Source organism: Aquarana catesbeiana, linkage group LG10 (assembly GCF_042186555.1).
Source record: "Aquarana catesbeiana isolate 2022-GZ linkage group LG10, ASM4218655v1, whole genome shotgun sequence".
Classification (NCBI taxonomy): Eukaryota; Metazoa; Chordata; class Amphibia; order Anura; family Ranidae; genus Aquarana; species Aquarana catesbeiana.
Window position 1 is genome coordinate 252,526,570 of NC_133333.1, and position 12,162 is coordinate 252,538,731.

The 12,162-nt window shown below is 50.8% G+C and overlaps 1 protein-coding gene across 4 annotated transcripts in view; it reads left to right on the top strand.

Annotated features, from left to right (window-relative positions):
- PLEKHG5 (pleckstrin homology and RhoGEF domain containing G5) overlaps positions 1-12,162 on the top strand; it is a 355,104-nt gene that overhangs the window by 171,100 nt on the left and 171,842 nt on the right. For all 4 annotated transcript variants that reach the window (XM_073603639.1, XM_073603640.1, XM_073603641.1 and 1 more), the window contains one exon: positions 8,084-8,186. In XM_073603639.1, the coding sequence (XP_073459740.1) occupies positions 8,084-8,186 (103 nt within the window). The remainder of the gene's footprint in view (positions 1-8,083; positions 8,187-12,162) is intronic.

Consider the following 12,162-nt stretch of genomic DNA (forward strand, 5'->3'; position numbering starts at 1 on the left):
CTCTAGCTGTTGTGGAACTACACGTCCCATGAGGCCTTGTAAAACTCGGACATTCACAGACATGACTGGGCATGATGGGAATTGTAGTTCCTGAACAGCTGGAGGGCCGTAGTTTGGAGACTCCTGATCTAGAGCGTTGAGCCCTTGCAGTGTGGGCACAGCCCCAATACAAGGAGGGACTTTTAGCTTTCCTGGAGTTCAGCTTCAAATCCTGCCTCAGTATTTTGCCATCCGTTCCTCTTTAAGACATACGTTCCTTTTTTTTTTTCCGAGACGTTGTTGTGTTGTAATTATTTCGGCACGGTGCGCCCGTCTGGAGGAAGACGGGATTGCGGTTGAGTGTGTCTGTGCTTGTTTTCTAGGGTGTGTTCTGGATGTCTCCGGGGCTGACGAGGGTCTCCAAGCTCTCCGCAGACCTGCCTAGTAATTAGGATCTCGTACACAGCTGTTTGTAAAGGACCAGATAACACCAGGTGTTTCCAAATACAGGGTGCTGGGCGGAGTGCCTACTCAACACCGCAGAGCTCTGGGGCCACAGCCGGGGGGGGGGGGGGGGGGGGGGGCAGGAGAATTGTCCCTGGAAATCACCATGGACTATACTGTGTGCCCTGGAAGATTCCTCTTCTGGGACAATGTTGCATTCAAGTTGAAGGCTAAGTTCACTTTTGGAACATGACTGATTTGTATCTCTGTCCATCCATTCTTGAGGTTTATACAGCTCTGCCACACAGCATAGCCAGGGGGATGACACCACGTAGAGTCAGAGAATAAAGTGGTGTCCTCTTCCCACCTCCTGCTGAGTGAACAATAAAAGAGCAGTGGCAGACTGGCAAGATTATTCCTCTGCTCACTCTGCTTACTTTGCTCCCATTCCTGCCTCTCCCTCTGCCAGTCTAAGCTCTGCTGTACAAATTACAGGAGGCTAAACCATGGCCAAATTCAGTTGCATTGAAAAAAATGCGTTTTAGTGATTTATTAATGATTACAGAGCTGCTTTAATGTGAGTTTATTATACCTCCATGCCACAATAAAACCTACAATGGAGCTTCATAAGTTATTTAATTCTATTACATCTACTCAGAGGCTAAAGCTCAACTCTATAGGGGGTGGAGCGATAGGCAGAACTAAGTGCCATGCCAAATTGTGCTAGAACGGGTATGGGTGGGTCTAGTGCTGGAGCCACCTTCCGTCGTACGATAGACCTGTAAAGTGCTCATGTCTGGGACTAGTTAGAAGGGGGAGGCCTTCTTCATGGTGGTCTAACTTTTTAACTCCTCCACTCCTTGCCCAACTAGCACTGAGATAGCACCAACAGTGCACCCTATATGGTTCTTGGAACCAGGGAACACTTAAAGGGTTAGTTCACCTTTTGCATATAACAGCTTATTCAGTCAAGGGGCCCCAATAGAAAAGTTAAGTTGCATACTCATAAGCCATGTTGGTCCCACCTGAAGCCAATAAATTCCTTATGGGAGCTTTCCTTCTGCCATCCTGTCACCTTCTGCTGTCCTATAGACCTGGGAAGTGCTCATGTCTAGGCCATGTTGGTCCCCCCTGAAGCCTAAAACCTCCTTATGGGAGGTTCCCTCTCCTCCATCCTGTCCTGTTTTCAGGACGCTGCAGTGGGTGGTTTGGGTGGGTCTAGTGCTGGGGCCACCTTCCATTGTCCCAGAGACCTGGGAAGTGCTCCAATTATCTGTAATATGATTATGGATAGAGAGTAACCCCTTCACTCCTTGCCCAACTGGCACCGATATAACACCAACAGCGCATCCTATATGGTTCATGGAATCAGGAAACACTCCAAGGGTTAGATCTCCTTGTGCATATAACAGCCTATGCAATCAATGGACCCCAGTAGAAAAGTTAAGTTGCATACCCGTAGGCCATGTTGGTCCCACCTGAAGCCTAAAAAAATATTTCCCTTCCCCCATTCTGTCCTGTTTCTGGGACTCTACAGTGGGCGCTGAGATAACTCCAACAGTGCGCCCTATATGGTTCATGGAATCGGGGGAAACTTAAAGGGTTAAATCAACTTTGTGCATATAACAGCCCATTCAGTCAAGGGACCCCAGTAGAAAAGTTAGGTTGCATACTCATACACCATGTTGGTTCCCCCCGAAGCCTAAAACGCTCCTTATTGGAGCTTTTCTTACCCCATGCTGTCATGTTTTCAGGATGCTTCAGTGGGTGGTATGGGGTTGGGGGTCTATTGCTGGTGCCTCAAAGGGGATAGAGTGGTAGGAGGGACTATAAATGTACTGTGCCAAATGGTGGGTATGGTCAAATTGTGTTAGAAGTGGTATAGAACAGGTTGGAAAGGAGAGATGTTCTTTATGGTGCTCCATTTGTCTGTAATATGGTTATGGATAGAGAGTAACTCCTTCACTCCTTGCCTAACTGGTACTGAGGTACTGCAACAGTGTGCCCCATATGGAACTAGGGAACACTTAGAGGGTTGGTCCACCTTGTGCATATAACATCTCATGCAATCAAGGGACCCCAGTAGAAAAGTTAATTTGCATACCTGTAGGCCATGTTGGTCCCACCTGAAACCTAAAAAAATCCTTTTGGGAGCTTCCCTTCAGCGATCCTGTCCTGTTTTCAGGGCACTGCAGTGAGTGGATTTGGGTGGCTCTAGTGCGGAATGCCACCTGCTGTTGCCCCATAGACCTAAGAAGTGCTCATGTCTAGGACAGGTTAGAAAGGAGAGACATTCTTTGTGGTGCTCTGTCTGTAATATGGTGATGGACAGAGAGCAACTTCACTCCTTGGCCAACAGTATCCCCTGTATGGTTCATGGAACCATAGTGTACCATGCCAAATGGTGGGTGTGGCCAAACTGTGCTAGAAGTGGTATGAGTGGGTCTAGTACTGGAGCCACCTTCCGTTGTACAATAGACCTGTAAAGTGCTCATGTCTGGGACTAGTTAGAAGGGGGAGGCATTCTTCATGGTGGTCTAATTGTTTAACTCCTCCACTCCTTGGCCAACTGGCACTGAGAAAATGCAAACAGTGCACCCTATATGGTTAATGAAACCAGGGAACACTTAAGGGGCCCCAGTAAAAAAGTTAAGTTGCATATCCGTAAACCATGTTGGTCCCACCTGAAACCTAAAAACTCCCTATGGGAGCTTCCCTTCTGCCATCCTGTCACCTTCCATTGTCTTATAGACCTGGGAACTGCTCATGTTTAGGCCATGTTGCTGCCCCCTGAAGCCTGAAAAACTCCTTATGGGAGCATCCCTTACTCCATCTTGTCCTGTTTTCAGAGTCCCGCAGTGGGTGGTTCGGGTGGGTCTAGTGGGGGGCGAAAAAAACGGCGTGGGGTCCCCCCTAAAATCCATACCAGACCCCGATCCGAGCACACAGCCCGGCCGGTCAGGAAAGGGGGTGGGGACGAGCGAGCGCCCCCCCCCCTCCTGAACCGTACCAGGCCGCATGCCCTCAACATGGGGGGTGAGTGCTTTGGGGGAGGGGGGCGCCCTGTGGGCCCCCCCCACCCCAAAGCACCATGTCCCCATGTTGATGAGGACAAGGGCCTCTTCCCGACAACCCTGGCCGTTGGTTGTCGGGGTCTGCGGGCGGGGGCTTATCGGGATCTGGGAGCCCCCTTTAATAAGGGGGCCCCCAGATCCCGGCCCCCCACCCTATGTGAATGAGTATGGGGTACATGGTACCCCTACCCATTCACCTAGGAAAAAAGTGTAAGTAATAATACACACTACACAGGTTTTTAAAATATTTTATTAAACAGCTCCGGGGGGGATCTTCCTCCGGCTTCGGGGGTCTTCTTCCGGCTTCGGGGGTCCCTCCGCTTCATCTTCTCCCGGCGTCCGGTTGGTTCTTCTCCACTCTCTTCTCTCCAGTTCTTCGGCCGGCTCCTCTGCTGTCTTCAGGTAGCTCTCTTGCCAGCAGAGGTCCGGACTTCTGGGCTTCTGGGCTTCTGGGCTTCTCTTCTCCAGATGTTGACACGACGCTCTCTCCGGCTGGACTGCTCTCCGAGGGCTGCGTTGTGACTTATATAGGCGGAGACCCCGCCCCCTTTTGATGTCACAGTCCCTGGGCATGCTGGGACTGTGACGTTTTAGGGGGCGTGGTCAACATCACCCAGTGACCACGCCCCCTAAAACGTCACAGTCCCAGCATGCCCAGGGACTGTGACATCAAAAGGGGGCGGGGTCTCCGCCTATATAAGTCACAACGCAGCCCTCGGAGAGCAGTCCAGCCGGAGAGAGCGTCGTGTCAACATCTGGAGAAGAGAAGCCCAGAAGCCCAGAAGCCCAGAAGCCCAGAAGTCCGGACCTCTGCTGGCAAGAGAGCTACCTGAAGACAGCAGAGGAGCCGGCTGAAGAACTGGAGAGAAGAGAGTGGAGAAGAACCAACCGGACGCCGGGAGAAGACCCCCGAAGCCGGAGGAAGATCCCCCCCCGGAGCTGTTTAATAAAATATTTTAAAAACCTGTGTAGTGTGTATTATTACTTACACTTTTTTCCTAGGTGAATGGGTAGGGGTACCATGTACCCCATACTCATTCACATAGGGTGGGGGGCCGGGATCTGGGGGCCCCCTTATTAAAGGGGCTCCCAGATTCCGATAAGCCCCCGCCCGCAGACCCCGACAACCAACGGCCAGGGTTGTCGGGAAGAGGCCCTTGTCCTCATCAACATGGGGACAAGGTGCTTTGGGGTGGGGGGCCCCGCAGGGCGCCCCCTTCCCCCAAAGCACCCACCCACCATGTTGAGGGCATGCAGCCTGGTACGGTTCAGGAGGGGGGGGGGCGCTCGCTCGTCCCCACCCCCTTTCCTGACCGGCCAGGCTGCGTGCTCGGATCGGGGTCTGGTATGGATTTTAGGGGGGACCCCACGCCGTTTTTTCGGCGTAGGGGGTTCCCTTTATAATCCATACCAGACCTAAGGGCCTGGTATGCCCCGCGCTCGCCGCAATAGGAAAATGTGTTTTTCCTATTGCAGCGAGCGCGAGATGCAATACCCTGCCCTCGTGTCGTATCTGGTCCGTCGGACCAGCATACACACGAGCGGGCTTTCCGTCGGACCAGCACACACACGAGCGGACTTTCCGCCCGAAACTGAGTCCGGCGGAAAGATTTAAAACTTTCTTCAAATCTAGGTCCGGCGGGCTTTTGGGAAAAAGTCCGCCGGAAAAGTCCGCCGGCGCCTACACACGGGCGGATTGTCCGGCACACTCTGGTCCGCCGGACCAAGTATGCCGGAAAGTCCGACCGTGTGTACGCGGCATTAGAGATACTTTAAATGTAAAAATGTCCACATTTGACCGGAACCCTTCAATCATATCAATGTGGAGAACCTGGTCATGTGACCTGGAGGTTGCGATAATCTCGTAGCTCCGAGGCACCTCTTTACTGCCAAAGCACCGTCGCTGGCACCCGTACAGCCCAAATCCGTTACACTTTGAGTGCAAATCCGTGAGATTTGCTTGGCCGGAATTCAAGAGTGTTTCGAAATCCGTGCCTTCGCTGAGGATTTCTGCAAAGATTTCAGATGTTTATTGTCCTTTCCCGTCCAGACGTTCTCACAGGGCTGTATTGGGGCTAAATTTAGAGCCATCCGCCAAGTCGGTTTTGTATTCTTTGAATAAGATTTGCACTTTCGACCTTTTTAAGTAAAAAAATGAACAACGTTTTCCTGTATGGATGTGCAGAGTCTGCATTCCCTGGTGGACTTATTGCCTCTAAAAGTGACACATTGAGTGATGCTTGGAACTAAATCCGCATTTCTTTTAGTCACGGCCACCCTGTAAAAGTTTGCTAACTCTCGAGGCACCCCAGTCTAAAATGGGGTCCCCCTTCACGTCATAAGACACCCTTTAACATAAGAGTCCCCCCTTTACATCAGGGACCCTTCTTCACATAAGAGTCCATACCCCCCCATCCCTTTCACATTGGAGTCCTCAGTTCTCACCCCCCCCCCCCCCCACACACACACACACAAACTTTTACTTCCTCAGCAACCACCCTCTTCAGCCCCCTCAGCCCCCCTTTCACATCAGAGTCTGCAATACTCTCCCACCCGCCTTTCACATCAGAGTCCTCAGTTCCCCCCTTTCACATCGGAGTCTGCAATACTATCCCACCCGCCTTTCACATCAGAGTCCTCAGTTTCCCTTCCTTTCACATCAGAGTCCACAGTCCCGATCCTTTAATATCAGAGTCCTCAGTTCTTCCCCACACACACACACATAAAACTCCCCATCCCTTTCACATTGGAGTCCTCACCCCCCCCCCCCCCTTTTTACTTTCTCAGGAATGACCCCCTTCACATCAAAGTCCTCAGCATCCCCGCACATTACACCACAGAGTTCTCAGCCCCCCCCCCCCCCCTTCCCATCAGAGTACTCAGTTTCCCCTTCCTTTCATATCAGAGTCCTCAGTCGTCGTCCCCCCAACTTAGGACTCCCCATTCCTTTCACATTGGAGTCCTTAGCCCTCACCCCTCCACTATTACTTCCTCAGCAACCACCCCCTTCACATCAAAGTCCTCAGCATCCCCCCTTACTTTCCACCACAAAGTCATCAGCCCCACCCCCTTTCACATCAGAGTCCTCAGTTTCCCCCTCCCTCAAAATCAGAGTCAGCAGTCTTCCCCCCCCCCCCCACCTTCATATCCGATTCCTCAGCCCTCAATCCCTTTCACGTTGGAGTCCTTAGCCCCCCCCCCACACTTTTACGTCCTCAGTTCCCCCCTTTTACATCAGAGTACTCAGTTCCCCCTATTCATAGCAAAGTCCTCAGCCCCCCTTTCACATCAGAGTCCTAAGTTTCCCCTTCTTCCACATCAGATTTCTCAGTCCCCCCCTCCACATCAGAGTCCTCAGACCCCCTCTCCACATCAGAGTCCGCAGTCCCCCCTCCACACCAGAGTCCACAGCCCCCCTCCTTATCAGAGTCCTCAGTCCCCCCTCTGCACAACAGGGTCCTCGGCCCCCCTCCATATCAGAGTCCTTAGTCGCCCCCCCCTCCAACACACACACAAAAGGGGGTCCTCATCCCCCCTTTCACATCAGAATCCTAAGTTTCCCCTCCTTCAACATCAGAGTCCTCAGCCCCCCCGCACATTACAGTCCTCAGTCCACCCCCTCCACATCAGAGTCCTCAGACCCTCCGCACATTACAGTCCTCAGCCCCCCCCCTCTCCACATCAGAGTCCTCAGCCCCTCCGCACATTACAGTCCTCAGTCCCCCCCCCCCTCCACATCAGAGTCCTCAGCCCCTCCGCACATTACAGTCCTCAGTCCCCCCCCCCTCTCCACATCAGAGTCCTCAGCCCCTCCGCACATTACAGTCCTCAGTCTCCCCCCCCTCCACATCAGAGTCCTCAGCCCCCCCGCACATTACAGTCCTCAGTCTGCCCCCTCCACATCAGAGTCCTCAGCCCCCCCGCACATTACAGTCCTCAGTCCACCCCCCCTCCACATCAGAGTCCTCAGACCCTCCGCACATTACAGTCCTCAGTCCCCCCCCACTCTCCACATCAGAGTCCTCAGCCCCCCCGCACATTACAGTCCTCAGTCCGCCCCCCCTCTCCACATCAGAGTCCTCATCTCTTCCCCGACCTCCCCTCATCCAAAAGCCCTGAGACTGGTGCTGGGCCCCTCCATCTTGGATGTGATGTCCGCAGCCCCAGCAGACTCACTCAAGTAACACTCTGTTGTTTTCCCTTTCTCTCCTCCCCTTGTAGCTACATAAAAGGTTATGTGGGGGGTGAGGGGAGGGGGGGCAGAGGAGCTGGGCCAGCATTGACAGTAGTTAAACACTCAAGAAGAGAGGGCTGTGATGTGCAGCGAGGAAGCGAACTGTGTTAGAGAATTGACTTTCCTGCTGTAGTCAAAATTTCTAGCTGGCTCAAAGGCAAGTGAATAGAAAATGGAAAGAATAAAAGCTTTACTTGTTATTTTATCTGTATTTTATTTTGTATTTGAAATACTTGATTTTTCTGTGCTTTTATGTGTTAGTGACAGGGTCTCTTTAGGTGTTTATTTGATAAAAAAAAAAAAGACTTTCCATGATGTATTTAATTCTTGTTTGTTTTAATGAACCTTGCAGGTTCCATCCTGGCCCGAAACGTCTCCACCCGATCGTGCCCTCCGCGGACGAGCGCCGCGTCTGATGTTGAGGAAGATGAAGAGGAGTTAATAGATGGAAAGGGGTAGGTTGCTAGTATTACATGTAATTAAAGGGCCGGATCACAACAGGGAGGCAGCGCTCGTCATTGGCGTGACTTGTGTTCGGGGTTTGTAAGTGTTGCGTCTTACAATACGAGACCAGACAGCTCTGAGCTATGATTACACCATCTACCACCTTAATTACCCTTTTGTGGCTTCCACTAGTTCCTTTCCGTATTTATTATATATCAACCACACCATCTCCTTGCCAAAGGTTTAGCTTTCCATCATCACTGCTATAAAAGTCTTCTCTAAAAGCTACAATATTCCCTGAGAACGTTCAGCTCCTTCTTCTGCTCACACCCGAGGTTCAACCATATTTGAGTCCAGCACTGATGAGCAGTCATTCAGTCACTATTTTAGGAGCCATGTCATCAGCAACGAATGGTGGTGGTGGCCATTTTGAACCAGTGACATCACCGAAAGGACAGTCTGGCAGCCAGAGCCAATTACCCCAGGGTGGTGGTCTTTAAACTGTGGCCCAGCGGCTGAATGCGGCCCTTTGCTTACTTTTACCTGGCCCTTGGGACATTACTCCCCCCCCCCCGTCAGCAACAGTTCATAGTTCCTCCCACTGACACGGACAATGGGGCAATAGTCCTCTCACTGACACCAATGATGGGGCACTATTCCTCCCATTGATACTAATAATGGGGCACTATTCCTCCCACTGACACCAATGATGGGTCACTATTCCTCCCATTGATACTAATGGTGGGGCACTATTCCTCTCATTGACACCAATAATAGGGGGGTTATTTCTCCAACTGACACCAATTACATACCTCACAACTTTTTGAGATGGGAATGAGGGACACCTATCAGCAAAAGTATGCAGGCATAGGACACACCCCTTGCCACACCCCCTTAAATGAGAATTGTACAAAAAAACAAGATTGGTTAAACCCACAAGTGCTTTTTTTACCACTAAGATTCCTTTATTTAGGCTTTTGGAATTTACAAATGCAGCAATTTAAAAATCAGATGAAAGGTTTAGCGCTGGAAAACACTTTTTGATAGATAAAAAGTGCATTTTATATACAACTATATAGATCAGACCAAAATGAGGGACAAATGAGGAGGAAAGAGGGACAGAGGGATATTGCTCTAAATCAGGGACAGTCCCTCGAAATCAGAGACAGTTGGGAGCTATGAAACTATGGGGCACTATTCCTCCTACTGACACCAATGATGGGGCACTATTCCTCCCACTGACACCAATGATGGGGCACTATTCCTCCTACTGACACCAATGATGGGGTGCTATTCCTCCTACTGACACCAATGATGGGGCACTATTCCTCCTACTGACACCAATGATGGGGCACTATTCCTCCCACTGACACCAATGATGGGGCGCTATTCCTCCCACTGACACCAATGATGGGGCGCTATTCCTCCTACTGACACCAATGATGGGGCGCTATTCCTCCCACTGACACCAATGATGGGGCACTATTCCTCCCACTGACACCAATGATGGGGCACTATTCCTCCCACTGATACCAATGATGGGGCACTATTCCTCCCACTGACACCAATGATGGGGCACTATTCCTCCCACTGACACCAATGATGGGGCACTATTCCTCCCACTGACACCAATGATGGGACACTATTCCTCCCACTGATACCAATGATGGGGCACTATTCCTCCCACTGACACCAATGATGGGGTACTATTCCTCCCACTGACACCAATGATGGGGTACTATGGCCAAGTATAAAATGGATATGGGTTTAGGACAGTCTAGTGCACATGTTAAACTCAAGGCCCGTGCACCGAATCCGGCCTGCCGGGCCTTGTCATGTGGCCCTCGTGCCCAGTTTTGCAGCGGGAAATCCTAGATTTGTAGAGCAACCTTTGAACTCTGCACTCTGTACGTGATGCACTCCTGAACTCTGCACTCTGTACATAGTGCACCTCAGATACAACCAGCCCTTTGAGGGTAACCATACTGCTGATGCAGCCCGCAATTAAATTGAATTTGACACCCCTGGTCTAGTGTGTGAAGGCAGATATGTTCGTAAACTGACTTTATAAAGGTTCAGGACTCTTGTTGCTGAGCCACCTGAGATGCTGGACAGCTCCCTGTCTGATCCTTTGGACTTTTTTGCCTTGTGTCTTGAACCTTGAACTCTTTGCTTTTCCCATGAACTTCCTGATTTAAAGGAGTTGTAAAGGCAGAAGGTTTTTTATCTTAATGCATTCTGTGTGTAGCAGCCCCCCCCCCCCCCCCCAATTACCTACCTGAGCTCCTTCTCTCTGCAGCAATGTCCACAATTCCCTCAGCTATCCAGTACACTCCTCCTGATTGGCTGAGACAGAGCAGAGGCGCTATTGGCTCCCACGCATGTCAATCAAAGTCAGTCAGCCAATCAGGGGAGAGAGGAGGCAGGGCCAGGTTGGGGCTCCGTGTCTGAATGGATACACAGAGCTCTGACTCGGCTTGGGTGACAACCCGTAGCAAGCTGCTGCCTGAGGGGCACTCAAAGAAGGGAGGGACTAAGAGCAGCAAAGAGGGACCCAAGAAGAGGAGGATCTAGGCTGCTCTGTGCAAAACCAATTGCACAGGGGAGGTAAGTATGACTCGTTTATTTAAAAAAAAAAAAAAAAAAAAAAGCGAGTCTTTACAATCACTTTAAGCTAAGTCTTTGCACTTCTTGTTTCCCAGATTATTGTGCTCTCTCCAGCCAAGATCTTGCTCCTTGCATACCTTCAGCTGTCCTTATCTCCACTGCCACTCGTTACTGACCTTTGGCTTGTTCCTTGACTACACTTCCGCTTGATACCAACCTGCAACCACTTGTTACCGACTTTTAGCTTGTTTACTGACTATGCTTCTGCTTGATCTCTGCCTGCTATATCTACTACTGGACCCCGACTTGCTCACCTTCTGGTGGGGTGATCTTGAGGACAGTGAACTGGTACTAATAGGCAGCAAAACCCACCTCCGCCATCAGGAGCTCTGGTGAATACTGTTAGTGCTTAAACCCCGCACCTTGAGTCATCCGCTAGGCTGACCTGCTTGTTTACTTAAAGCGGAGTTCCACACAAAAATGGAACTTCCGCTTTTCGGAACCCTCCCCCCCTCCGGTGTCACATTTGGCACCTTTCAGGGGGGAGGGGGGTGCAGATACCTGTCTAAGACAGGTATTTGCACCCACTTCCGGCATAGACTCCCATGGGAGTCTACGCCACTTCCCGTCCCCACCACGCTGTCTGCTGGGAACACACAGCTCCCAGGAGAGAGCGGGGACCACTTGGGACGCGCAGCGCGTCTCGCGCATGCGCAGTAGGGAACCGGGAAGTGAAGCCGCAACGCTTCACTTCCTGATTCCCTCACCTAGGATGGCGGCGGCAGCTGCCGAGAACCGAGCGGGTTCTCGGCGTCCTCTGCCGACATCGCTGGACCCCGGGACAGGTAAGTGGCCATGTATTAAAATTCAGCAGCTGCAGTATTTGTAGCTGCTGGCTTTTAATATTTTTTTTTTTTTTTGGCGGTGTGGGTGAACCCCCCCGCTTTAACCTGCTGGTCAGTGGGAGCCTTACTACTGCTATATCTACTGGCCCCCGAGCCTAACCATGGCAATATGGGAACTCCAATATTTTAGCAAGTCTGAAGATACAGTTATTTTTATTTTCTTGGTTAAACTGGATGGACATGTGACTTTCTTCATCCTAACTAATTATGTACCAGTAACTTCTGTTGACCAGCATTTCTCAATCTTTTAAACCTAGAGGAACCCAGAAACAATTTTCAGGTCTCAAGGAACCTCTGTTAATAATTACTACAGCTACAGCTCATGGTACATTTAGGGTTCCCATCTCATCCCTTTAAAAGCGAACACCTATTAACTACACAGGTTCTGTGGGTGATTAAGGTTGTAATTAATCTTGCTTGGTGCCTTATCTACATTAAATTAGCCTCAGAACCTGTGTAATTAATATGTGTTCGG